The sequence below is a fragment of the Nomascus leucogenys genome, chromosome 3, assembly GCF_006542625.1.
Source record: "Nomascus leucogenys isolate Asia chromosome 3, Asia_NLE_v1, whole genome shotgun sequence".
Classification (NCBI taxonomy): Eukaryota; Metazoa; Chordata; class Mammalia; order Primates; family Hylobatidae; genus Nomascus; species Nomascus leucogenys.
The window spans coordinates 44,021,138-44,044,932 of NC_044383.1; the positions used below are offsets into that span (position 1 = coordinate 44,021,138).

A 23,795-nucleotide genomic window follows, 5' to 3' on the forward strand; every position below is an offset into this window, starting at 1 on the left:
TGGTACGAGGGTTTAGCATGCAGTAAACAGTAAATACTTGCTATTATATTTTTAAAGAGATTTTTAAAAATTTATATTGGGTCTTTTAAATTATCTTCATTTGTTCAGTTTCATGTTGGTGATTGTTAGATTTTTTTTCTTTCTTTGGTCCATGGAAAATGATGTATCCGGATCTCTGGGCCAGTAGTAATATATTTGAGGATCATAAATTAAACTTTTGAGAAGGCAAATGGCTACCAGACCCTAAGCCTAGCCCTCAGCCAGATCATTCCCCTTTACCTTTTTGCCCCTGTACATTTTTGTCTCTCAGGAACATAATAGGACACTTGGGGACCACCCCAGGCATTAATACAAGAGCCAACATTTTTTGAACGCTTTGTATTTGCCAAGACCTATGTAAGCACTTTACCTATATTTTTAGGTAATCTTCACAGCAACAGTGTGCAATGAATGTTATTATTATCTTCTCCATTTTACACATGAGGGCACTGAGGTTTGAGAAATCATTCAGTTAAGTAAATTTTAGAGCTAGAATTCAAAGCCAGATCTAACTACAGAGCCCAAGCCTGGAAAAAGGGGAGTTGGGCTTTGTGGGCTCAAAGGTGATTCACCCCAGTTCCCAGTCCCTCGGGACTTCATGCTCTACCAAGGAAGTATAGCATTTTTGTTGCTTTCTGAATATTCTCCGTCTGCTCACCCTGTGCAAGCACCTCTTTCTTGGTGGCATTGCCTATTAGATTCCTGTCACTGCTATAACAAATAAACTTAATGGTTCAAACAACAGAAATTTATTCGCTTGTAGTTCTTAATGCCAGAGGTTCAAATTTAAAGCATTGGCAGGAACGTACTTGCTTCAGTGGCTCTTGGGGAGATGCCATTCTTTGCCTCTTCCAGCTTCTGGTGGCTGTCAGCATTCATTGGCCTGTTGAGCAGCACTCCAGTCTCTGCCTTTGTCTTCACATGGCCTTCTCCTTTGCATCTTTTAAATCTCTCCTATGTGTCTGTATGCTTGCCATTGGACTCAGGGCCCACCCCAATAATCCAGGATGGTCACTTCTTCTCAAGATACTTAATTAGATCTGCAAAGACCCTTTTTCCAAATAAAGTCACATTCACAGGTGCGGAGAATTAGGACATAGTGCCATCTTTCAGGGACCACCATTCAACCCACGACACACGCTGATGCGTGCATTTCAGGCAACCAGGCAAGCTCTTGTCCTTTAGCATGCACTGTGGGCAGGTATGACATCTAGCCAAGGCTACTTCTCCAGTGCAGTGGCTGATTATCTGCAAGATTTTACAACTTGTTTTAAGGGTGTCTCCATGCTTTTCATGTGAATGACCCCATCTTAAATAGAAATAAAACCTCTGGGGCTTCCCTTTAGGTGGTCGCCTATCTCACAAGGTTTTATTTTGTTGTTTGTTTTGTTTTAGATTGCTGACCTGCAGCTGCATAAACTGGATGAACTGGACTGTCTGATTCAGGGCCTGCTTTATGTCGACTCTGTTGGCTTCAACGGCAAGCCAGAATGTTACTATTTTGAAAATCCCACAAATCCCGAATTGTGTCAAAAAAAGCCGTACTGCCTTGATAACCCATACCCTATGTTGCTGGTTAACATGGGCTCAGGTGTCAGCATTCTAGCTGTGTACTCCAAGGACAACTATAAAAGAGTTACAGGGACCAGGTAAACATGTTTCCGCTTGTGCTCAAACCCATACCTCTTTCTTGATTACCAGTTTATAGTAAAAGGTTATTTATATAGAATACATTTTTAAAAGAAATATCTTGGCCTCCTTGGCCAACCAAAAAGAATTTATCAAATGGTGTGTTAAAGTGGTGTGTGGGTGATTTATATAAATGTTAATAAAACATAGTCCTTGCCTTGATAGAAACTTTGGTCAGGTTGAGGGAAGAAGGATCACACACACCAGAAATTTGCCAAGAAGGGGGTATACATTAAGTGCCAAATGATTGGCAGGGTCAGTAGAATTCAGATGGAAGGATACTTGGGATGGTCAGAGATGACTTCAGAAGAAACCTTCTTTTGGACCCTCATTGATGCCTAGCTTGGAGTGACTCGCTTGAAATAATATACCATTCCAAACAGCAAACCAAACTAGGTCTACAAAGAATGTTTTTTTACCCTCAGCCAAATGCTCCACCTGAAAACTGGAATAGTCAGCACACCTCCTAGGGAATTTTGGAGTGGAGTAGACAGGGAAACAGCCCCATGGCCACAGTGGGGCAGAAGGCCTTGTTTTTTAGTGCACACACCCCAAGGCCCATGTAAGAGCCAAGGGGCTCAGCTTCCTGTTAATGGGTATTCAACATGGGAAAAACATCTAGGGTCAGATCTCTCTAAGACATCACAGTGTAAACAAAACTAAATAGGTTTTCCTTAATTCTAGGAAGAGGATTTGATATGAAGCATTTCTCCAGCATGTAGAACCATAGAACCCATGTTTAGAGGAAAAACTTAGGAGATTAGTGCCATGTAGAATGTGCTTTGGGACTTGATGTTGAAACCAGTGTTTTTGATAGATGCAGATATCATGTCACTTCTCTGGGTCTCAGTATCCTCATTTCTGCCATGAAGGGGGTTGTTTCTTAGATTGCTTCTACAGACTTTTCCAGTACTGAAATTCTGCAGGACTACTGACCCATTAGGAGGCATTGCTTTTGCAGTACATTTCCATGACTTGTGATAAATGAGTGGTTCCCCACTGAAGAGGGGAAGATTTAACAGTGTCCCCCAGGACATGTTTGACATCTTTTTTTCTTTGGTTGTTACAACTGGCATCTAGTGGGTAGAGGTCGGGGTGCTGCTAAAATCCTATAGTACATAAGGCAACAAAAATTATCGAGCCCCAAATATCAGTAATGCTGCTGTTGAGAAACCCTGGCATGCATGTACACACACAAACACACACACACATTCTAACTGAAACCTACTTGTGTCCAGAGTATAGGCTTTGTTTTGTAAGTTAATTGCTACCAAGCATACATTTTCTCATTGAGAATGTAGAAGTTTGCTTGCTCACACAAGAAACAAAACTGACTCCATGACCTCATGAGGACTGTCAGGGATATCAGAGACATGAATATTTCAGCTGAGTTGGTTTTACGTTAGAGAGTGATTTGATAAACATATAATTTTTAAGCAACTACAGACCTCCTCCCAGAAGGAGTAATTGAATTGGTAAAGCTGGTCCCAAGGTAACAGCAAGCTATACATTGTTCACAATTAGAGATATTTACAGTTTTATTAACACTTAACAATTTAATGAATTACATCACAGGTACACTTTCTTAAACTTGGAGGCTCCACGGATCTGGGTCATCTTGAATAGCTGCAAAGAAGCAAACTGTGGTGTTTGGCTTCTATTATGTATGTAATAATGTCTATCAATATTGGTAAATGCCCATTAATGTCCAGTATTCTCCAGTCATCAACAAATTCTGTCTGGATATTCAAGCTTCCTTATAAACTCACTCTTCAATCAGTAGTTTTGGAAAGATGCTACCGAAACCTGCAGGTTAATAGAGAACCCTTTCAGGGGCTACCACGAGAGGGGAGGGGAATGAAACATCAAGTCTGTGGGGCTGTGATCCTGATCCAGAGTTGTTTTGCCAAAGGTTTCTTTTAATTCAAGTTAGGAAACCTCTGACATAAACGATTACAGTTAGCAGTGAAGTTAGTATCTACGGTTAGTATGAGTGTGTAAAACACATTTTGGGAACCACTGTTTTAGCAAATGGCTTAGCTTTAAGTTTTGCTACTCCTATTTGTGAACTGATAGCTGTCACTCCAGGTTTTTTCTTATTGTATTATACCTGATTTTCCCATTAAACATTAAAGATGTTTATTTTTAAGAAGCTACAGTTTCCTTTTAAACATGATTTCAAATGGTTTATTTCAGTGTTATATATAATTTTGTTGCATCCCAGATTGGGTAGCAACATTTTTTTCCTAGTGACACAACTCCAATTATAGAAGTCAGTGGAAGAAATAGTACTTCATAGCTGACAGTAGAATGTGTAGTCTGTTAAAAGAGGAATGCAGATAATTTTGAAACTTTGGTGAAAGTAGCAGTACATCTCATCTCATTATTTTGGAATCTGTTTTAAGGGCATGAGCACTTAATTGAAGGTCTCTTCTGCTGTTTCCTAAAATCCCCCACTATGATGTTGTTTGTTTTGTTTTATTTTTAAATGATGATAATATTCTACAGCTTTTTCTTGCATTGTTTTTGTCTCTGATATACTGAGAGTTTTTACTGTATGCCTACTGAAACAAACAGATGCATCTGATTGTGGGCAAGGAAATCACTTGATTAAATAATGGTTAGCAGGTTGAGGGTATTAATAAAGTGCTGGGAGACATTTGGCTCTTCTGCAGCCATACATTCTTTCCTCCTACCTGCAGTGCACTCACTGTGCAAATGAATGCTCACTTTACCTCATTTGCTCCAATTCTTTATGTGAAGTTGTCTGTCATTTTCCAGTCATACAAGGCATTTGCCCTTTTTCATTTATACCAACACATCAGCCGGTGGGTTACCTTCTTTCTAAGTCAGCCAGTGTCTTCAGTTGCCTACCTTTGGAGTGGGTTGTTGAATGCCTTGATTAATACAAATCCTTAATGTCCAGAGAAAGATTATTCATGGGGATGACAGATATTTAGAAGATAGAAATGGGAGCAAAGACATCTTTCTAAAAATACACAGGGAGAAAACAAAACAAATTCAAATAGCACACAAACCAAAACATGTTCCCACAGTAGCTTTGTAGGTAGGCTGAAACCAGCAATGTAGAATGACATACTGCATTAAATTTAAATAAAGATAAACTTTCTTACAGGAAATCCAAAGTTTGTACTGTGACTAAGTTGTGAAGGTAATGTACGTGGACCTCTTCCTTTACTCATGGAACTGCATCTACAGTTTGGGTAGCTGCTACTGGTGGTACCTAGCTACATAATTTTCCATGAAAACCCATAATTTCAATCATATATATATGTGTATTATATGTGTATTAGTAAGTGAAGTTTTATATATCTATATATCTATATATATAGATATATATATATAGATATATTTTTTTTTAGACGGAATCTGGCTCTGTCACCCAGGCTGGAGTGCAGTGGCGCAATCTCGGCTCACTACAACCTCCACCAGGGTACAAGTAATCCCCCCACCTCAGCTTCCTGAGTAGCTGGGATTACAGGCGCGTGCCACCACACCTGGCTAATTTTTGTATTTTTAGTAGAGACAGGGTTTCACCATGTTGGCCAGGCTGATCTCAAACTCCTGACCTCAGGTGATCCACCCACCTTGGCCTGCAAAAGTGCTGGGATTACAGGCATAAGCCACCATGCCTGACCTCAATCAAGTATACTTTTATATAAATGACAATTTAAGAATATTACACATAGTTTCGCTATTTCATTTTCTTTTATTATTTTTTGAGATGGAGTCTCGCTGTGTCTGTCGCCCAGGCTGGTGTGCAATGGCACAATCCCGGCTCACTGCAACCTCCACCTCCTGGGTTCAAGCAATTCTCCTTCCTCAGTTTCGTGAGTAGCTTGGATTACAGGTGTGAGCTGCCACACCTGGCAAATTTTTGTATTTTTAATAGAGACAGAGTTTCACCTTGTTGGCCAGGCTGGTCTCAAACTCCTGACCTCAAGTAATTCGCCCGTCTCAGCCTCCCAAAGTGCTGGGATTACAGGCATGAGCCACCACGCCCAGTCAGTTTCCTTTTAGATGCATCTTCAAGAACTATGTACCTATCTACAGTTTTGTACCTTCTTGTTAACAGTTATTGACATTATTAAACATAACCTTAATCCCAAATTGATTTTATTCTTAGAAGTAAAAGCCAGTGCTCAAACACAAATTGAATTTCCAAAGCTATAGCTCTTTGGGGCTTCAGAACAGATGGATGTGAGCAGCTCTTCTTCATTTACTCTTCTACATGGTAAAGAAATAGGAAAACCTATGTCCATTAGGTTTTGGAATCAATACTCCTTTTCCTGCTGGGAGTTCACTGGCGATACTTTATGCTGAATCTGCTTTTCTTTCCATTAGGTAACTTTGATATTAATACACAATTGAGTTCATTCTTGGCTACTGTAATTACTTTCTAATTTTGTCTAGGCTGTTTTAGAGGAACTTTCCCCCTAAACAAGTCAAAGCTTTTTAAATGTAGTTCAACCATTGGAACCACTTTATGACCTTTGTTACTGTTTTTTACTATTGAGTGGTAAGTAATATATTAAAAACCTTCTGGAGAGTCTACTAGAAAAAAATTCAGTATCAGATCAATGGTTCCCTTGTAGAAATATTCAAGGAGGCGAAATGAGATTATCTGTGCTAGAGAAGCAAGGTCAGGTAAAACACAGCTTTTAAGACTGGCCACTCCTGGCACAATCCTGGGTCAGTTTTGTCATCAGAGGGTTTGGCTTCATAGCTTTGAGCTATGCTTTATGTACACACAAATTCTTTTTCTAGGTATTTATTATATTCAGCTGCATATGGTTTTTTAATAGGAGTTATTTCTTGGTTATTTGCTGCTTTCAGACCACCCAAATAGAAGAGATCATGATTTGGCCCCATTTCATAGGTGGGAAGGCTGAACAAAGCACTCAGGTTAGTGGCTAGTTGAAGGTCTCACAACAGAAATCAGTGAGAGTCTTTCTTTGGTTTTGTTCTCAAATTTAGGGGCAAATTTTCCTTGATGTTTATTTTTAGTCTCTGCCCTCTTTTCATATCCAGTCTACCCTAAAGCTCTGTTGCACCCTAGCACTTTAATTCAAGTGCCCCTTTGTTCGTCTGCTTTTATTCACCCATATTAATAGTCTTGACGTAGTTGGGGACTTGGATGGGCATATCTTAAAGTAAAATTTAAAAATAAACCTTATTATTCCTTCAGTCTTGGAGGTGGAACATTCCTAGGCCTATGTTGCTTGCTGACTGGTTGTGAGACCTTTGAAGAAGCTCTGGAAATGGCAGCTAAAGGCGACAGCACCAATGTTGATAAACTGGTGAAGGACATTTACGGAGGAGACTATGAACGATTTGGCCTTCAAGGATCTGCTGTAGCATCAAGGTAGAGATTAAGTAGCTAGGAGCAGTAGTGATTAAACACAAGGCAGCCTCTCCACCCTGGCCATTCACTAAGTTATGTTTTAAAATGTCAATCCACCAGCCTGGTGCAGATACCTGTTGTATCAGAGCTCAGACTTGATCTCCTGCCCTTGTTGAAGCACTGAGATGTTTACCTCTTGATGCTTGTTCTTAAAATAAGGCAACTTTGAAAGAAGGTTCTAGAAAACTGCAATAGTTTCACCTGTTCCATTCTTGTCCAGATATCTAGAGGCATTAATTTTTTCCCCCCATCAATGGACGTGCTACTTTGTCCCTATTAAGAAAAGGGCAGTCAGCCATGCGTACTATAATCCTGTCTGCTTATAAACCATAGTAGCAAAATTGGATCACTTGAGTTTGAACAGTTACTCGTAGAGCCTTCCACAATACTTTGGTGGAAGGATGGGCCCTGCCTGAGGACGATTTTGAACACTCTCGCTAATATTTCTAACATAGCTTTGGCAACATGATGAGTAAAGAAAAGCGAGATTCCATCAGCAAGGAAGACCTCGCCCGGGCCACATTGGTCACCATCACCAACAACATTGGCTCCATTGCTCGGATGTGTGCGTTGAATGAGGTAAGGCCTTACTCAACCTGGTGAAAGCTGTGTGTCATTCATACACATCATCTTGGCAGTGCAACACCTGTTGACTCTTACACAACTACATATCCTTAGGAAAGCTTCCCTTTACTGTAGTCACACTTTACAGAACAGGAGGGGTGTGTGTTGGGGGAGGGGGAGGAATATGTGCTTTATTTTTAAGAAGGCACTGGATGATAATGAATGATAAACCATTCACCTGTGGAAACATAATACAATTACAACCCATGTTATAGTCTCTCTAACCATCATTATTGCCGTGTGTCCACTGAAATGTGAGGAAAAGGTCTGAGCATCCCTGCACATAACTGCAGGTAAAATGCTCGACTTGAAATATTCGATATTCTCTCTGCTTTCAGCTTCTTTACAGTGTTGCCTTGTGGCATGGAGTTCAAGCAGCATTGTACAGGGCTATCAAAGCATAGAGAGCTTGCTACAGCCAAGGCCAGCCAGAGCCCCAGGCACAAAAAGGGGTGGAGCTGGTGACATACAAAGTTGTATTAACATGTTTTGAAGCATTGCAAGATTCATTTGGAAAAAATTGAACCTTTTGTGAAATACAAGGTGTGTAAAGTAGAACTCTTCACACTGAGGTGTATTAGAAAGACAAGAAAGAGGAGTTGAGGCATGGAACAGGTCATAGGAGAGTATTAAAGAACCACAGTAGATCTGTAATGGAGTTTTTATAAATACAGCTTTTAATAGGTGACATACATACAGAAGAAGGCTCAAATTATAAGCTTACAGTTTAATTTACACACACAAGCACCCCTGTATAGCCATCACTCAGATCAAGAAATAGAACATTATAGTTACTCAGAAAGCCCCTTGAGCCCCCTCCCAGTTGAATAGTTGAATGTTAGTGTATGAGGCAGTCTTTATGATACATGGGTGTTAGCCCTGCCTTTGAGTTCTGGGTTGACAAAAAACATACTCTCCTTGCATAACACTGAACAGAGTATGTTACTGGCCTGCAGATCAGCGACATACCTTTTTGGAAGCCCTCAGTTCAGACGGAGTTTAAATGGGAGGCTGATACTCAGAGAAAAGAGCATTCCAGAGATGTTTTTTCAAAGTCCACTTGAGTCATGGGACTCAATGTAACAGAGTTTATTTCTTGACATTAACCTTTAAAGGGAATTTTTCCAAGTAACGAAACAAGCCCCAAGACCAGTATGTGTGTAGTTGGCTGTACTCATGGGCTCTCAAAGGTCAACTGGTAACACCCCTTGCCCCACAGAGCAATAGATGCCCTTTCTCCTACTTTCCACAGAGCTGGCTTCTTGTGCTTTTGGCTGGAGTGAGCCAGCAGGTCAGCAGGTCTTTTCACAGGCATCAGAATCCCTTTGGGAGAGAGCAACTGACTTTACTTTTCACTTTTGATTTCAATTTAAATATTATTGATTGGTGGAGTAGAGCGAGTGCCAATTTGAAAATGTAGCCATGTTATATACTGGTTTGAGCAACTATTTTATATGTTTCTGTGGGGCTGAATGAGTGAAGAGAATCACCAGTCGCCTTGGGGCCAAGGCTCTACCAGAGGGTGTCCAGTCAATGCAGACTCCCAGTGGCCGCACCAGTGACTGGCAGTGTTGCATTTCCCCGCGAAAGCAGCTACCAAGTCCCTCAGTCCTTGCTTTGCTCTCTGGAGTCACTGAATTGAAAACCTTTGATTTCAGCCATTTCATTGAGGGACACTACATTTACCAAATCTAAAGCATTTTTGCCGTGATTCTTGAGATGCTGTGAAATTCTTCCCCATCAATTTTAAATTTTCTGATTCAAATTTTTGAATAGATAATACAAACACATAATACAGACTTCTAAGACATTAGAAGGATACACAAAGAAGTGAGTCATCATTTCCACTTCTGTCTTTCAATGTTAACCTCAGTAGAGGCTGCCATTGTTTTTAGGGTTTTTTTGTTTGTTTTTATTGTATGTATTACAATATCTTTTGTTTTTATTGTATGTAACGTAGGATACATTTATCTTTCCAAAGGTAGCAAACTCTACCTTTTTTACAAAATAATAGCTTTATTGAAATATGATTATATGCTATACAATTCACTCTCCATATATTATTCTACATCTTGCTTTATCAGCTTTTTATTAAGAAAATTCATAAACATATGTAAAGCAGAGAGAACCGTATAAAGAACCTCCGTATATCCATCAGTGCAGATTCTGCAATCATTAAGGCTTCACTACACATGCTTTCTCTGTATTTTCTTCTTCCTCCTCCCTCTGGTCCTCTCTCCTTCTTCTCTCTTTTTTGCTAAAATACTAGAAAACAAATCCCAGATATTATATCAGTCTACCCTATATATTTTAATAAGCACCTCTAAAAATACTGCCTTTTGCTTTTTGACGTAATAATGCATCTTGAAATTGATCATATCAGTATATTTTAAATTGCTTCATTTTTAATGGCCATATAGCATTTTAACATATAGATATGCTGTTATTGATTTGTTCAATTTCCTAATGATATTTAGGTTTTTCCAGTCTTTTACTATTATTTAAAAATTCACAGTGTATTTGTATATGGTATACACACATATATGTATACACATGTATATTATTTTGCCTACATGTGAGTATATCAATAGGATAAATTCCTAGAAGGGAACTTGCTGAGTTATAGGATATGTTGATTGTAATATTAACAGATACAAAGTTCCCTCCATAAAGGTGGTTCTAATTTATATTCCCACCAAGCAAGGTTATAAGGGTACAAGTTTCTCCACAGAGTTATCAAACTTTTTGATTTTTTTCAATGTAATAGGTTAAAAATTATACCTTATTTTGGGATTAACTATTAATATTATTTACTCATTACTCTATTGGGTTGTTGGCCTTTTTTTCTTATTGATTTATGGAACTTTATCAATTAAGTAACAAATCCATTTTATGTGAAATGTACTCATAATATTTTCCATTTATTGCTTCCCATTTGGATTTGTTTGTGGTGATGTTTTTCCCCAAATAAATTTAAGTTTTTAAAGTAAATGTAGCAATTATTTTGAAATGATTTCCTTTATTACGCATTTTCTACTTCAACATTTTTTTCCAGTTCTTCCATATTTTTCCCTATCTCTTTTTCTTTTCTTTCTTTCTTTTTTTTTTTTTTCTTTTTGAACATCTTTTACCCACCTGGAATTTATTTGAAACATGGAATGCTCTTCCAGTTTTAATGCCACTTCTACTCCTTCTGACTTTCTATTAGGGTAATGCAGGACTGGGCTTTGAGCAAATCCTCCTTTGGATTCCCTTATTTTGGGAGAAAGGGCAAAACTCCTCAATTTAATTAAATTTCTTTTTAGTCTGAGTTTCTTAGAGTGTTCCTTGCCACCTCTTAGTTTGGGTGATTTGTGGCTAGTTTTTTTTTTTTTTTTTTATGAAAATTTATTAAAACTACCTCCACTCCTCTACCCACGGAAAATTTTCAGTGGCTAATGGGTTCATGAACATTCATTGTTAAAACTTGAGCCAGTTAAAAGGTGATGTTCCCAGACCCTGATTACTCTTGATAGACTAAGCAGAAAGTAATACCAGCTTCAAAGACTCTCTTGCCTTTGATATGAGTGACCATAGCAACTGGCTCTGAGTGAGTGAGTGAGTGGTGAGCAGCCTCTGCATGGTGGACAGGCTGAGCTCCGGTTTGAGCTTAAGAAATATCTGGGGGAGTGGGAAGTATAACGAGTGCACTAGAGCTGGAAGCTTACGGGATTGGAAGCATGTCTGCATGAGCAGGATAGGAGAGGAATGTTCATAAGTGTATGTTCAGAATGCAAAGCCACATCCTTGATGACAAAAATGGAGTATTTTTTGTTATCATATTTTAACTCATGTGTTGGCCAAACAGGATATTCCACCATATATCCTGAGGGCAGAGACTGAGTATTCTTTCTTCTTTGTATTTCTAGTGTCCAGCACAGAACAAATTGAGCATTATTCATTACACAAATAAACCATACCATAGCCATTTTATTTGTGAGTTGGTTATAAGAGTATTTTATACCTAGAAGTTGGGGGATTGAGGTATTACACATGAAAATTTAGCTGAACTTGAACTCCAGTTAAAATTGTATATATGTGTGTGTTTTGGGAGCTTAATTTCATGTCAGATGTAAGGCAGTCTGACATAACACCTGCAAATAAGTCCAATATCAGTTTCTGCCTCGCCCAACAAAAATCTCAGCCTCTTGTTCTTGTGGAATGCACTATAAGGTTCGTTTAACTTCATTTTGGCGATGTTGAAATAATTCCACCAAAAAAAACAAGGAAAATTCACTCTTCAAGGTTCTGTACAGAGACATACAGAACATTGGGTCTTTGCCAAATGCTATTTTTATGCCGTGATTCAGTTGTTTTCTTTAATATTTTTTCCAGAATATAGACAGAGTTGTGTTTGTTGGAAATTTTCTCAGAATCAATATGGTCTCCATGAAGCTGCTAGCATATGCCATGGATTTTTGGTCCAAAGGACAACTAAAAGCTCTGTTTTTGGAACATGAGGTAGGTTGAGCTTGCATAGACTTACTGTCATATGTGGAGTATATTTTGGTTTGGCTAACATATCAGCAGGTCTCTTAGCTTTTTAAATTGGTCAAGTAGAAAAGTTGCCATTTACACTTTGCATTTACACAAAGGATAAGAAAAAAGCATATATAAAATGGAAGCGTTCTTATCCAACAACCAGGACTGATAGTTTGTTAATTTAATTTTTTAAAAAGTCACTGGAAATGTAAATTAGGACAGTCATTATAGAAAACTGCATGGAAGTTTCAAAAAAACTAAAAATAAAATTACCATATGATCCAGCAGTTCCACCTCTGAGTATTTACCCAAAAGATTTAAAATCAGTATGTCGAAGAGATGTCTGCACTCCCATGTTTATTGCAGCACTACTCACAATAACTAGGTTATGGAATTATCCTAAGTGTCTATCAGCAGATGAATGGATTTTTTTTTTAATGTGGTACATATACACAATGGAATACTATTCAGCACTTAAAAAGAAATTCTGTAATTTGCAACAACATGGATGGAATTGGAAAACAGAATGCTAAGATAAGCCAGGCACAGAAAGACAAATACTACATGTTCTCACTTATTTGTGGAATCTAAAACAATCAAACGCATAGAAGCAGAGAGTAGAATGGTGGTTACAGAGGCTGGGGGGTAGGGGAAATGGGAATGTACATTTCAAACTTGTAAATTTCAAATGTTCTCACCAAAGAAATCTAAGTATTTGAAGTTACATACATGTTAATTAGCTTGCTTTAATTATTTCACATTGTGTTCATAAATCATAACCTCACTTTGTACCCCATAAATATATAAGATTATAAGTTGCCAATTTATAATAACATTTTTAAAAAGCTTTAAAGTCAGATAAAATGAGTAATCATTAAAAAAAGCTTTCTTCAACCATTTTATTATACCTTAAAATGTGTAAATGTGCACTTACTTACCAATCTTTTGATGTGAGACCAACGCCTATTTTTGAGCATGGTTTCTGCCAATTGGAGTCCTGTAGTTATCTTTCTTTCATAATCTACAATATTATGCACCTCCTTTGATTTCCAGTTTGTTTCCTTAAAGTGGATTAAGAAGTTAAAGATACTTATGAAGCAAGTTGGTTGCAGAATTCTTACAGGTTTTTTTCTCTCTCTTTCATGTTGTGGCATCCACCTAAGTAGACAGCAATTATTTCTGACTACCTTTTTCAATATTTCTCAAGAATTTAATTGAATTTTCACAGAACTGACCATCAATTTGTGCTCTTTTTATTGATTTAGGTGGTATATAGTTAAACTAGATTATTACATTACAATCAACCTGTCATAAACAAATTTAAGGATAAACACAGCTAACTCTTGGCAAGTAAGCAATTCAGCTGGTAAGAACAGAAGTGCTTGGGCTACTAAGAGTAGCTTATTGGCCTTGAGAGGTCAGTGTACCTGACCATTAGTGAACCTCTTTACAAAGGAAATGGAGAGTGTCAGTAAATTCAGAGTCCCTTACTTGGAGTTTCTTTTTTTTTTTTTTTTTTTTTTTGAGACAGAGTCTCCCTCTGTCGCCCAGGCTGGAATGCAGTGGTGCAATCTCGGCTCACTGCTACCTCCACCTCCCAAGTTCAAGCAATTCTCGAGCCTCAGCCTCCCAAGTAGCTGGGATTACAGACGTGTGCCACCACACCCGGCTAATTTTCATATTTTTAGTAGAGGGTTTCACCATGTTGGCCAGGATGGTCTTGAACTCCCGACCTCAGGTAATCCACCCGCCTCAGCGTCCCAAAGTGCTGGGATTACAGGCATGAGCCACCCCGGCCCCCTTACTTGGAGTTTCTACCATACTATAAACCAAAAAGTGGGGTCCCCTCTCTCTTCCACCTCCTCTGTCACCTCCTTTAAAATCAATGCTGCAGTGCTGTAATGAGCTATTGCTGGAGGTATCTAATCTCTTGTATACACTGCAGCAGAAAAACATTGGGAGAGCTGGTATTGTCAATTTCAATTGTAATGAATAACTACTGTGCCAATTTTTTCTCATCTTCAAACTGAACTATTTATTTAAGAAGTTACCAATGCATTTAGAGTTATTTAGAACTCTCTATGCCTGTATTTTGTTTTATTAAAGCATATGAAACAGGTACTTAAATACTAAATAGTTAAGGCCCAATGATAGAAATTCATACTAAAGAAAGCTCTTATTTTTAAAGCAGGCTTTAGGCATTGAGTGAGGGGGAATGAGGTCCAAGAACCTCCACTCCCTACCCTCCACAGCCAGAATATCTGATTATTTATGGAGTTTCCATGTAAGGTTTTGTTTGAAAAAGAAAAAACCATCTCAGCCTTTAAAAAAAATAATGAAAAAGGAAAAAGAAAACTCCTGTTCTAGTCCAGATAGAGTTGCCATTTTTAGCAATAAAAAATACAGGGTGCCTAGTTATTTTATCTGCCATTTATCTGTGTCTTACCTGGTAACCGTAAGTCCAGATCTTCTTGGCCTAATGCAGACAACAAGGCCTGGAAACTGTCAGGGATAAAAAGTCTTCTATAACATCAGGTGGGAAGTTAGGTGGTAAGATAGGAAATAAAATCCAACATTTTGGGGAAACTCACTTCTGTAGTTAAAAATGTAGTCGCCTATATCACGCTGTACAATCCTAAGCCTCTGTGGACTCTGGCTTTGGTTTGGTACCCTATATCATAACTCAGTCTCTATGGCCAGTGAACATGGGGTATTCTTGTAGCCCTCATAATATGTTCCTCAGAAAATTCTCTACATTCTTAAATTCACTCTGGCTTACGCGGGCCTTACTAGAGAATACTATGGAGAGACAACTTTTGAGAAGCACTGGTATGGTGGCTTTCTGGTCACCTGCCCTGGCCTTAGGAGTCCTCACTTAATTTCTCATTCATTCAACTAACGTTACTGAACATCTCTTAAGAGAAGTCGCCTAGCCAGGTAGTTAAGAACACTGCGTTTTACTGACTGTGAGCTCTTAGACGATGACTCTATCTCTCCATTTCTGTTTTAGCATTTGTAAAATGGGGCAATTATCATATTTGTCTCATAGAGTTATTGTGATGGGTAAATGAGTAAATCCATGTAAAGTGCTGAGAACAACTTCTAGCATTAGTGGGGCCTCAATAAATGTGAGCTGATAGCAGTAGCAGCAGCAGCAGCAAAGATCCATCCACATCCTGCCACACTCACACCTACTGCTGCAGTTATAACTATTGAGTTCAGCAAGTGCCAGAAGAATGGAGCCTCCTGCCTTTTGGAAACAGATTGCTGTGGACTGATTATTTGTTCCCAGACCAACTTCAAATGTCTATGTTGAAATCCTAATCTACAAGGTGATGGTATTGGGAGATGGCCTTTGGGAGGTGATTAAGTCATGAGGGCTGAGCCTTCATGAATGGGATTAGCATCCTTATAGAAAGGTCTAAGAGAGCTCCCTTGCCCCTTCCACCACATAATCCAGCCATGTGAGATTACAGTGTGAAGACAGCTATCTATGAGAGATGGGTCCTCAAGAGACACCTTGATTTTAGACTTCCCAGCCTCTAGAACTTGAGAAACAAATTTCTATTGTTTATAAGCCACCAAATCTAGGGTACTTTGTTATATATAGCAGCCTGAACAAACTAACACATAGTTCTCTAAAAATTTATATTTTTTAGTTCCTTTCATTCTCATAGATGTATGGTCTTTTATTTTACAGATGGGCAAAGTGAGGCTTGGACTAATTTAAGTGCCTTTGCAAGAGCTACTGAGGGGAGTTTAGGGTTTTCTCCCATGAAATATAGCTTTAAAGTCAGACAGATTTGGTGTTGAGCCCTGGTACAAGGCCTGTTACCCTGCAAGGGTAATTTACTTTATTACCTTCCATTTCTCATATGTGAAATAATAATCAGAGTTTTGCCATGACAAAGATAAAGATGAAATAGTTATAATACTAACAACCCCGGCACACACTTAGCACACATGTGCCAGACATAGTTCTAAGCACTTGCATGTGTGAATTTATTTAATATATATAAGTAGGTGTCCAATAAATTATAGTTGTTATTATTCTGCTATGTTTTGTGACACACAATTTAGGTTTTAAATTTCTTTTTTATCTACATTAGTGGCATTCCTAGAATTATTAAAAACAATAGGTATTTGGCTAAGGTTCAGAGATCATCGTTTTGTATTGTTTTCATAGGGTTATTTTGGAGCTGTTGGGGCACTGTTGGAACTGTTCAAAATGACTGATGACAAATAGAGATGAGGAGTGGAGGAAACAGCCTCCCAAAAGGACAGAGAACTGAAAAATTGCTGCTGCAGAAGGTGAAAGTCGCTTTGGGACGGAAGCCAAGCCATTATGGCAGATGAACCTGCTGGATTTGTAAATAATTTAAAATCCTTTCAGATGATCTTTTACTCTTAGGTTTTGAGCTAATGATTCAAAACGGGGGAATATAAAAGGTTTTTTTTCTGTATACTGTATTTTTTTAAAAAAATGGTGCAGCGTGGCCAAACCTACCAATTGTATGCATTAACTTTGAAAAGTTGTTTGATGTTTAAGAAGGACCTGATATGTAAGCGCTGTTCATTTTTCTTCTGGGGTTTACTGATCAGTGTGGTGATTTTAACTTCATTTAGTAATTACTCTAGGAGATTTTACCTTGACTCATATTTTTCATGACGTTTCATGATTTGCTGTTGGTTTCAAATGAAACTACAAATCTGGCATGTTTTACTGTGAACACTTTTGTTATTTGTTTTGTACCCTTTATTGTCTTGTTTTTCTGTTTAGTTGTCTTATGAAAAAAGAGAGTCCTTCCCTCTGTTTCTGTCCTCAGATGATCTCCCTCCCCCTACCTGTAACCTTTCTTTGACATAATTGTTCATATCAATGAAGGTGCTGACCAGCTCAATACAAAGTTAAGCACAAGATCTAAAGCTCTTGAAAATGCCCATGAAGAGAAGACTGAATGTGTTAATGAATTTAATGAGTCTGGCAAAAGTTGCAAATTATATGCAAGTTTGTCTTATCGCTTATAAATGTAGTGTTTCATTGGATTTATTTTATGCTAGGTTATATTAAGTTGAAATAGTCTGTGATGAAATGTCCTCATCCATGCACAGAGTATGAATGGCAGCAAATCTTTGTGCAAGAAGTTTGAAACTTATTGGGAAAAGCCTCCCAGTAGATTAATTGTTCATATCAGGAGATTTAGGGTAAGTCATGGGTTGAGGTGTCAGATAGTAATATCTATTTGTTTTGTACATGTATATATCTAGGAACTTTGTAACAACACATCTTTAATAATGTTAAAGTTTTTTTCATTTTTAATATTTTAAACTAAAAACTGTACTTCAATCTCAGTTTCTAAAATTAAAAATAATTTATACTGATCTATATATTTTTTCTTTTTGAAAGATTTCATTAAGACTGATGGGTAACTTTCAACTGAGGGTCATGTACATATATTGGGATGCATGAGATCCCATGATCTTGTGTATTGAGCTTATTGTTGAAAGGGATTTTTGAAGGACAGAACAATTACTCCACGATGAATCTTCCTTTCTCTGCCTTCTGAGCACCGTCTTTAATTTCCATATCTTCAAGTCTTGAAGAAGTTGATGTTAATTGAAGAATTCACTTGTCTGGTTGAAATAAAGCTTGTTTCTGTTGTGACGTTTTTAGTGTATGTGTTATTTTCATTTCTTAATTCTCATGTTTATAGTATCTGCTTTGTATCATGAAATGACTGTGTGTTGTGTTTTTGCTACTCTACATTTCAAAATTGGAGGCTTTCCCATGAGTGTGGTATGGTCCGAAACACTGTCTTCAGGTGAAGCTGTAGCCCTATGCATAGATTTTTTAAATAGAGCTTTATTGTTTCTATACAAGTGACTCCTTAATGCCAACTATCACTGCTATATTTGGTAATTCCAAAGGAGTTTCAAAATTTGGTCATCACAAATACATTTTATCAACTTCTATCTGGCTTTAAAAAAATTCAGGCAGCTAAAGTGTTCTTGAAAAGGATAAGTTAAAAATCTACATATTATTTATAATTAGTGCCTTTTGATGGCCTCTTCTATTCCTATTCTCATCTATCAGATAACAGCAGACCTTGGTTCTGCAGATCATGGTTCTACAAAGGAAATCAGGGCAAGTTAGTGTGACTGTATTTTTTTAAATTATCTGAAATCACTTGATCTCTCATTACAAACATTTAAAATATTGGTGTAGCTGAGAAAATACATTATTCCATTATACAAATATCAGTTAAATGTTGACTACATATAGCCAGTATGTTTTTTACAAAAGAGATCTTGTAGCCTGAGGATTTTCACATTCACTTGAATTACAGAAACTTTTCTTAGACTCAACATCACAAAGAAACTGGGAAGACTAAAGAATTTTGACCTTGTGCAATATGAAGTAAGAGCATGGCTTTTTATCGTGAGGCAGCTTCAGTCTGGGTCCAGCTTAGTCAGTTACCAGTTCAAAGATATGCTAAGCCTCTTTCTAAACCATAGTTTCCTCATCTATAAAATGGACAAATAATAATTTTACATACATATTTAAAGAGCTCAGCACAGGGGTTGACACAAAGTAAATGCTTCATTAATGTTAGCTACAATGAAAAAATAAATTATTTAAACTAATTTATTAAATAGTAATTCTTAACCTTCTGGCTTGTGGGAAACCCATGTTAGTATGGAGATGTTTCACCAATCTCCATATGCTAATACATATCCACAGCTCCTTGTCCACACTTCCAAAATCCCATACTTAGGAAATCTATCTTGACAACTCACTTGGCAGCAAAAGCTGACTTGAGCATTATTTCTCACATGTAGTAGGGCTCTTCACATGTTTTGTTGCAAAGCTTTTCATGCATTAGATAACAGGATACTGACTCTGACAGGGGCATTAAGTAATAAATGATTCTGAATTGGCTGGGTATGGTGGCTCACGCCTGTAATCCCAGCACTTTGGGAGCCTGAGGCAGGCAGATCACGAGGTCAGGAGATCGAGACCATCATGGCTAACACGGTGAAACCCCATCTCTACTGAAAATACAAAAAGCCAGGCATGGTGGTGGGCACCTGTAGTCCCAGCTACTTGGGAGGCTGAGGCAGGAGAATGGCGTGAACCTGGGAGGCAGAGCTTGCAGTGAGCCGAGATCGCATCAATGCACTCCAGCCTGGGAGACAGGGCGAGACTCTGTCTCAAAAAAATAAATAATAAATTCTGAATTTTGAAACACATCTGATCCCGAGTTTTAGATAAAGGAATTGTGGAAATATAGTTGTGTTCTTCACCTTATGCAGTATACATGGATTCAAAGTCTCTTTGTTGGGAACAATTGTTATAGGTAATGTATACTTGATGTCGTTCAGTCATAGAAGGAATATTAAGAAGTTACTCTGTGCCAGGAAGGAACTGGAGACTAAGATGCATAGGATACAACCCCTGCAGAGAAAGACAGCAAAATCTCAAGCCAACATCAGTCATCAAGTGCCACAAGTGCCATTCAATCATTCATTCATTCACATTCACAGCAGTAAACAGAACAAAGATCCACCATCGCAGAGCTTATATTCTAGAAGGGAAGACAGATACATTACTAAATATATAATGTTAGATCAGTACTACAAAGAAAAAGTAAGTAGTGTAAAGGCTAAAGAAGGGGTAGTTCTATTCAGAAAAATGAGAAGGGGAGGAATTTCTCAGGGTGGTCAAAGACAGCCTCTCCTAGGAAGTGACCTTTGAGCAGAGAGTTGAATGGAGGTGATAACACATTTTGTAAATGTCTGAGAAAATATTTTTCACTCCTGGCAAATGGAAATAGGGATTTGAGAAACTGCAAAGAAGCCAGTGTCTGGAGTTAAAAATAGAAAGCAGTGGGAGATGCAGTGTTGAGAGTAACCTTGAGCCAGGTCCTATAAGAAATCTGTGAGGGTAGTGGCCTCTACCCAGAAGAGAGGTTGGTCATTTGTCCTCCAGAAGGTGCTAGAGAAGGTTTTGTGAAGTCTTAACCAAAGATTAGGAACCACTAAGTGGAGAGGAAGGGAGGGCTTTCCAAGCAGAGGGAGCTGGGTGAGCAGAAGCGCTGAGGGAAGAAACCACTTGGCTTATTCAGGGACTGGAAGCTCTTTGCTATAGCTGGAGCCTGGTTCATGAGAGAGAAACCAGGCAGTGAGAAAGAGGAAGCTGGCCCAACTGTGGAAGGACTTGTCTTCCATGCTAACGTTGTGGACTTTTCCGTAGTCACTGTGGAGCCATCAGAGTTCCAAGGAAGGTGAAACTAGAAATAATTAGGTTTCAAAGCGGTAAAGCAAAATGCCCTGTTGAAGTAAATGAGTAAACAAGTTATGTACTTTAGAATACCTAACATTATTCCATTTTTTTTCCTATTGTGCCAGACCTCATGCAGTAGCTGCAGAGTGAACCACGCTTTCGCTGTAAGTAGGATGGTTATAAAAATTCTTGAGAACTTTCTCAGAGGACACAGGCTACTAATAGCTACAACCCCACTATGAGTCTATTCAGTGAGTAAGAAGGTTTCAATACTGGGAGCATCGTAAACTATCACTCAAAAGAATTGTTAGAAAGCAATTTTCCTCCCAGTGATCAGAAGATGACCCCACATTTGTGAAAAAGATTTCATTAGTGTACGTTGTTTATTAGGTCTACCAGCTGCCCATTCTTTTGCTCATCTGTTCAATTTTTAATAAATATCAGTGATCTGAGAGGCATTGGGTAGCACTGAGGATGCATTCCGATGTGAACAAGACTTCAGAAGCTCTGCTTTCATTAGGCTTACATTTGGTTAATGGAGATAAACTTGAAGCATATAAACCAATAAATAAACAAGAAAATATCAGGGAGTGATAATTGCTATTAAGGAAAGAAATAGGGTGATAGGATAGAGAGGGAGGAGAGAGACTTCTTCAGTCAGATGATCATAAAATGCAAGTATGATTAAGTCATGGCCTCAACTTTTAAGGAATGATGGGCTCACCTTGCTTTCATTCTTGCCACCTCCTCAGTGAAAATGAAAGATGTTTTTGGGAAACTGATAGCTAATTTTCTTTTTCTTAGAATATTTAATTTAGGTAATATGTATTTAAAATAAAGTTATCACGTAAAATAATATATTGATTTAGTAATGCACCTTTTTTCCCCTGCTCATTTAATGAGACAATATTATTTGAACTGTTTACTTGAATCTTTACTGTTAATGATTTTGTCATGACCAGAGTCATTTAATAGTTTCCACAGCACAAGTTTGAAATTTAATACTTTTTAAATCTGTGATGTGTTGACCACTGGGTTTTTAAAAAACCCAGCCACAAACACCTATTCCCATGATAAGCTCAATTATTTCACATTCCAAAAGGTGTCTCTTCAGTGTAACCATTTATGATGAGCCTTTTAAAGTCAACTTCAAAAGGCTAGTTTACAAGTATTCGTCACTTGCAACACAAAAATAAAAAGGAATTTTGTATAAAAGTCTTTGCCTCTTTTTTTTAATACTGTATCAAGTAAATAAACATTCCAAATTAGAATTAATTGAGGTGATTTCAGTTAATGTTTTCACTAAACAGTTTTCAACCAGTCCATAAGAAGAGTTCATCTTTTTTTTTTTTTTTTTTTTTTAGACATTCTTTCACCAGCTAGTCATAAGAAGAGTTCATCTTTTAAAATTTAAGTATTTTTTTAAAAAATTCAACATTTTACATGCATATAGTTTTAAAAGTCAAATACTTGCATAAGACTGTGGAAAACAGCAGCACACAAGTTTTCCTTTTTCTTATTTTATTTTATCATTGTGAACATGGTAGTTTCCCAAGGGTAAGGTGATGGAGATAAAAATTTTTGAGTATTTGCGTATCTAAAAATTTTTAGAAAAATTTTTATTCTATTCTCATGCCTAGTTGATAGTTTGGCAGACTACAGAATTTTATGTTAGATACCATTTTTCTTCAGAATTCTGAAGGCATGGTTCTATTATTTTGGCAATAATAGAGAAATAGGAACCTTCATACATTGGTGTTGGGATATCAAAATAATACACTCACTTTGGGAAATAGTCTGTCAGTTCTTCAAAAAGTTAAATATAGAATTACCATATGATCTAGCAATTCCACTCTCAGATATGTATATACCCAAAGGAAATGGAGATATACATGCACATATGACTTGTTGAAGCATATTCTTAGCAAAGTTACTCATAATAACGAAAAAATTAAAATTTCCCTAACGTCTATCAACATATGAATGTATAAATAAAATGTGTACTTCTTCTATACAGTGAAATAATATTTGGCCATAAAAAGGAATTACAACACAAATGAACCTTGAAAGTATTATGCTAAGTGAAAGAAACTAGTCACAAAAGACTACGTATTGTATGATTCCCTTTATATGGGATCTCCAAAATAGCCAAGTCCATAGAGACAGAAAGTAGATTAGTGGTCTCCTAGGGCTGAGAATTTGGTAGAAATGAGGAGTACTGCTAATATGTATGAGGTTTCTTTTGTGGTGATGAAAATATACTAAAATTCATTGTAATGATGGTTGCATAATTCAACTAAAAGTCATTGAATTGTACACTTTGAATGGATTAATTGAATTGTATGTGAATTACAGGCATATGTTGTTTTATTGTGCTTTGCTGATCCTGTGTTTTCTACAAATTGAAGATTGTGACAACTCTGCCTTGAGCAAATCTATTGATACTGTTTTCCCAGCTTGTGCTCATTTCATGTCTCTTTGTTGCATTTTGATAATTCTTACAATATTTCAAACTTTTTCTTTATTATTATAATTGTTATGGTGATTTGTAATCGGTGATCTGTGGTCAGTGATTGTTTTCTGGTGCCACAAATGTAAGACACTGAACTTAATCGGTATGTGTTGTGTTTTGACTGTTCCACTGACCTGCAGTTCTCCTATCTCTCTCCCTCTCCTCAGGCCTCCCTATTCCCTGAGACACAAAAATGATGAAATTAGCCCACTTACAAACCCTACAATGGCCTCTAAGTGTCCAAGTGAAAGGAAAAAATCACAAATCTCTCACTTATTAGAAACTAGAAATGATTAAGCTTAGTGAGGAAGGCATGTTGAAAGCTGAAATAGGCTAAACTCTAGGCCTCTTGTGCCAGTTAGCTAAGTTATGAATACAAGGAAAAGTTCCTGAAGGAAATTAAAAGTACACTCCAGTGAACACACAAATCATACGAAAGCAAAACAGCCTTATGGCTGATATAAAGTTTTATGTCTGGATAAAAGATCAAACCAGGCACAACATTCCCTTAAGCCAAAGCCTAATCCAAAGCCAAGCTCTAATTCTCTTCAGTTCTTGGAAGTCTGAGAGAGGTGAGAAAGTGGCAGTAGAAAAGTTGGAAGCTAGCAGAGGTTGGTTCATGATGTTTAAGAGCAGAAGTTGTCTCCATAACATAAAAGTACAAGGTGAAGCAGTAAGTTATCCAGAAAATGTAGCAAAGA

General features: G+C 37.6%; 1 protein-coding gene across 5 annotated transcripts in view; it reads left to right on the plus strand.

The window, feature by feature from the left end:
* The window catches only part of PANK1 (pantothenate kinase 1), a 122,220-nt gene extending 104,253 nt beyond the window's left edge, over positions 1-17,967 (plus strand). For 4 of the 5 annotated variants that reach the window (XM_030809284.1, XM_030809285.1, XM_012505625.2 and 1 more), the window contains 5 exons: positions 1,435-1,688; positions 6,938-7,114; positions 7,609-7,732; positions 12,152-12,277; positions 16,485-17,967. In XM_030809284.1, the coding sequence (XP_030665144.1) occupies positions 1,435-1,688; positions 6,938-7,114; positions 7,609-7,732; positions 12,152-12,277; positions 16,485-16,544 (741 nt within the window). In that variant the 3' untranslated portion in view covers positions 16,545-17,967. The remainder of the gene's footprint in view (positions 1-1,434; positions 1,689-6,937; positions 7,115-7,608; positions 7,733-12,151; positions 12,278-16,484) is intronic. The other variant, XM_030809283.1, reaches the window with a different exon arrangement.
* The last annotated feature ends 5,828 nt before the right edge of the window (positions 17,968-23,795 follow it).